This window comes from Trichosurus vulpecula, chromosome 4, assembly GCF_011100635.1.
Source record: "Trichosurus vulpecula isolate mTriVul1 chromosome 4, mTriVul1.pri, whole genome shotgun sequence".
NCBI lineage: Eukaryota > Metazoa > Chordata > Mammalia > Diprotodontia > Phalangeridae > Trichosurus > Trichosurus vulpecula.
The window spans coordinates 158,424,131-158,429,286 of NC_050576.1; the positions used below are offsets into that span (position 1 = coordinate 158,424,131).

At 39.8% G+C, this 5,156-nt stretch overlaps 1 protein-coding gene across 1 annotated transcript; it reads right to left on the minus strand.

Annotated features, from left to right (window-relative positions):
- Positions 1–2,053: 2,053 nt before the first annotated feature.
- Positions 2,054–3,025, minus strand: LOC118846882 (olfactory receptor 6Y1). The gene has a single exon (XM_036755568.1). It carries the CDS (start codon positions 3,023–3,025, stop codon positions 2,054–2,056), a length of 972 nt encoding a protein of 323 aa, XP_036611463.1.
- Positions 3,026–5,156: the final 2,131 nt, after the last annotated feature.

A 5,156-nucleotide genomic window follows, 5' to 3' on the forward strand; every position in this document is an offset into this window, starting at 1 on the left:
TACCTTCATGTCTTTGTACTGGCTGTCCACCACACCCAGAATATTCTCCCTCCTGACCTCTACTTCTTGGCAATCCTAGCTCCCAAGGCTCAACTGAAATGCAACCTTATTCAAAAAGGTCTTTCCTTGTTACCCCATTTGTTGGTGCCTCAAATTTAAGTCCCTATATCTTTATTTTGTAAAGATTCCATATTTACTAATGTGTGATCATGATGCATCTTCCTAGCAGAATGTCAGTTACTTGATGTTAGGGACTGTCTTAGTTTTGTTTTTCTACCCTCAGAGCTTTGTATGGTACCCATACATAGTAGATGATTAATATTGTCTTATTCATTGATTGACAGAAGAATGAATTGATGGATGACATGTTCCTCACAATTTATTTATAAGATAAGTAGTATGCATTTGTCCTAATTTTGTAGATAGGGAAATTAGGGTTCACAAAGTTTAGGTACTTGCCCATAGAAAGAGGGTGAATGGCTTACTGAAAATCACACATCTAGTAATATAGCAGAGTTAGAATTCAAGGCCAGGTAGTCTGACTTTAACTCTCCCCCTATAGCACATTGTCTCTCTTAAGAGAAAGACAGGGAGTTGAATTATTGAAAAATAATTGAAACTTTTATTTTAGGTCAGTTCCCTTTAGAAATGATTAGTAAATCTGTTCTCTTCCCCACACCCCCCACCCACTCACAGCTGTTTTCTCTTTATAGGAAAACTTCAAATGCATTTCTACCACATGATCCTGTGCTAAGGACCATTTGTCCTTTAAGGGAGCCTTGACCACTATTCTAACAATGAAAAATCATCAGTCAGGCTTAATGATGGATGGTCTTGACCCCCAGGGGATCAGCTAAAGAAACCATCCTATTGCCCACACCTTGAGTCCTTTGGTACCTTTAGCCATAGTATTTCTCTTGAAATGTATCAGGGTGACTACATACATAGACTAAGTTCTGGGGAGATGTAGCAAGATATGGTAAAAGTAGGGGAGGGAGTGAAAAATTCCAATGCTGGAGATTATTCAAATATCCACACTGATTTCTTTGGACTTTCTAGGGACTTATAAGTAGCAATAATGATAAAAACTTATATTTCTATAGTATTTCAGAGTTATAAAGTGCCTTGCATATGTTTTGTCTTTTGATTCCTACAAACATCTTTGTGAACATGACTAATATGGAAATATATTTTACATGATTGCACATATGTGATATGTATTACATACATACATATATACATACATATATATATACATAAATATATATATATATGTGTGTGTGTGTGTGTGTGTATTATATATACCTACTATACTTACTGCCTATGGAAAGAGGAAAATGAGGGAGGAAGGGAGAAAAATTGGAACTCAATTTTTTTAAATGAATGTTTAAAATTGCATTTACATGTAATTAGAAAAAATAAAATATCATTTTTAAACTATCATATTATAGAAATAAACTTGATATGTAGTCAGAAAAAAAATCTCTACGAGTAGATAGTACATTTTGTCATCCCATCCCACCTCACCCCACCCCCATTTTATAGATAAGGAAATATAGTCTGAATGATTAAGTGACTTGTTCAAAGGTAATGGGAGAGTCAGATTTCAAACACCAATCTTTTGATTCCAAGTCTTCTTCACTATCCCACATTTTCTCTTCAAGAGCAAAGAGGAGTAGGGACGGCTAGGTGGCGCAGTGAGTAGAGCACCGGCCCTGGAGTCAGAAGGACCTGAGTTCAAATCTGGCCTCAGACACTTGACACATGTACTAGCTGTGTGACCTTGGGCAAGTCACTTAACCCCAATTGCCCTGCCAAAAAACAAACAAACAAAAAAAAAGAGTAAAGGGGAGTAGGCATCCTTAGAGATCCTTTCTAATGCTCATATTCTCTAATTCTTCATGGTAGGCTCCAATTCAAGAATTGGGAGCTGAGAACTAGGAATTTATGGAAAATGGAAAAGAAAATAACCTAAGTGTACATGTGCCAGGCAGTTATCATGCAAAGATTGAGTTCTGTCACTGACCCAGAAAGTCTCTCTCAACAGTCAGGCCTACAAAGCCCTATCCTCTTCAGTCCCCCCAACTCTGCAAAGAATGGTCTTCTTCAAGGCCACCTTTACCTCTCGGTTCCTCAGGCAGTAGATGACTGGGTTAAGGAGGGGGACAATGACTGTGTAGAGCACAGACACCACCTTGTTAGAATTATAGGCATACATGAGCTTGGGTCGGGCATAGGTGAAGAGGGTGGTAGAGTAGAAGAGAGTGACAACTGTGAGGTGAGAGGCACAGGTGGAGAAGGCTTTGTAACGGCCCTGGGCAGAAGGGATCTTTAGGATGGTGGTGATGATAGCAACATAAGATGCCACCACCACACAGAGAGGGACAGCAATAACCATCAGAGCCAAGAAGAAGTCGACCAGCTCAGCCTGGAAGGAGTCCTCACAGAAGACATTGAGGAGTGGGGAGATGTCACAGAAGTAGTGGTTGATGTGGGGCATGCCACAGTAGTGGAGTCTAGCAATGAAAACCATCTTGATCATGGCAGTCATCAGGCCACAGAGCCAGCAGCCCCCAGCAAGGGCACAGCAGAGCTGGTTGCTCATAATGGCTGGGTAGCGGAGTGGATTGCAAATGGCTACATAGCGGTCAAAGGCCATGACAGCAAGGAGGATGTACTCAGTACAGACAAAGGTAACAAAAAAGTAAAGCTGGGTCATGCAGCCTGCAAATGAGATGCTCTTGTCATGGCTGAGGAAATCTACCAGCATCTTGGGGCTGATGACAGTGACGTACCACATCTCTAGGAAGGAGAGGTGGCTCAAGAAAAAGTACATGGGCTTGTGGAGTTGCCCATCACTACGGATGGCAAGGATGATCATGAAGTTCTCCAGCAAGGTCAGCAGGTAAGCTACCAGAAAGAGGGCGAAGAGGAGTAGTTGGATGGCAGGCTGTGTGGGGAATCCCAGGAGGATGAATTGGGTGGTAGCTGTCCGGTTGTCCTCCCTTTGAGGCCTGGCATTCATAGTTAGCTGTGGGAATAAGTACGGTCAATTCATGCTATGTCCTGAGTACTCATTCCTGCTTCTCCCTCCTGCTGCTGGGGACATCAGTTTTGCCTGTCCTCATTAAAGTTTACAAGATTTAGAGCTGAAAGGGACAATAGAAGGTAGAGGCAGCTAGGTGGCAGAGTGGATGGAGCACTGGTTCTGAAGTCATTAACATTTATTTGAATTCATATCTTTACTAAGACACTTACTAGCTGTGTGACACTAAGCAAGTCATTTAACCTCTATAAGCCTCAGTTTCCTCATCTGTAAAATGAACATAACAATAGAAACTACTTCCTAGAGTTATTGTGAGAAGAAAATGAATTGATATTTGTAAACCTTGAAGTGCTATATAAATGTTGTTCTTATTATTAATCTAGTCTAGTTCTCTAATTTTATAGATGAGGAAATTAGGAGGTAGTATGGTACCACATGCAAAGTATCAGTAAAGTCAAAAGAACACTTGATTTGGAATCAAAAAATGAGGGTGAGATTACTGTCACTGTTATTTATTAACTGCATGGCATTAGAACAGTAACTTCACTTCAGTATTTTTATTTATAAAATGGCAGGGCAGTGGCAATATGGTATAACCTCCAAGTCAGGAAGATGTGAGTTCAGGTTCTACCTTATGTATCTTCTATCTTTTTGACCCTGGACAAATTACTTAATTTCTCAGTTCCCCCAGGCAACTCTCCATAGACTATAAATTGCAGCACAAGTGCCAATCTGCATTGACGGGTTGAGTTTCCTTATCAGGAATTCCCTTTACCAAAAAAAAGCTCTGGTCCAGTTCAAAGACATCCAAAATGGCTGAAATAGTACTTGTGATAACCTACTTGACAGGTGCAAAAAGTAGAGCCAAATCTTATAATGGCATGTATTATAGTTCTCTTTGACAGTTTCATCTCTTTGTTGGATTATATTTCTCCCATGCTTTGCTCCCAGTACTTTATATGTAATAGTCACTTAATAAATGTGTGTTCAATAAATCAATGGGAACATTTATTACTCCTTTAGAAAATTCACAGTTCAAGTTTCCCCTAATCTTCCACTATACCCCCATCCTTGTCCAGCCATCCTCCTAGCACATATCTTCTGGGGATACCTACTTTGGTTATGGATCTTTAGCATATCATTGGGAGACAAGACAACCTGTCCTCTAATTGTTGGCAGGTGTCAGCATACAAAGAAGAGCTGTTTGAAACCTATTGGAAAGCCGATAAAAGAAAACACCCCCATTTAGCACCAAAAAGAGGAATGGCAGAGGTTGAGAGCAGGGGATATTGTACTTGTTTTTATCTGATTTGTACTCCAAAGGGAATAGGTAATTTATTAGATTATAATACCCATTTGAAAAATGACTAAATCTTAGCTTAATTAAAGTTATTTACCTAAGGTCACAAAACAAGTTAGAGAAAGGGACAGGGTTCAATCTTGGGTCTCTAGTGCATTTCTCTCTCTACTCTGAAAAACCAAAGCAAAGAATCAGTCATTTCTGGTGGACAAGTATTTTGGATTTTCTAAGTAGAGAAGGAGCATGAGAAAAAAAGTCAGAGAAATAAAGAATCATAGTATGTGTTCAAAGAACAATGAGTAATTCCATTTGGCTACAGCGCAGGGTAGATGTAGGGAAGTAATTGGAAATGAGATGCTCTGGAGATGGAGGTGAAAGCTAGATCATGGAGGATCTTAAATGGGGAATTGTACTTACTTATCAAAGTAATAGAAAACCACTAAAAGTTTTTGAGGGAAAGGGCATGATCAGAGGTGTTTAATAGGAAGATTCCTATGGCAATAATTGGATGTAGGATGGGTTGGAAGATAAAGAGACTGGAGGTAGGAAGAACACTTGAGTCCAGAAAAGTGGTGATTAGAGAATGAACTAGGTATTGACAATGTAAAAGAAAGAACAAGCTGAGAAATAATTAGAAGGTAGAATCAGTGGAGTTTGTAGATGATTATGAGGCAAGTGGGAGGCAGAGAGAGGGAGAAGTCAAATACGATTACAAGATTTCTAGGTTTAGTTGACCAGGAGGATAGTGCTGCCATTAATTTAAAAAATGGGGCACCTAAGTGGTGCAATGGATAGAGTTCCAGGCCTGGA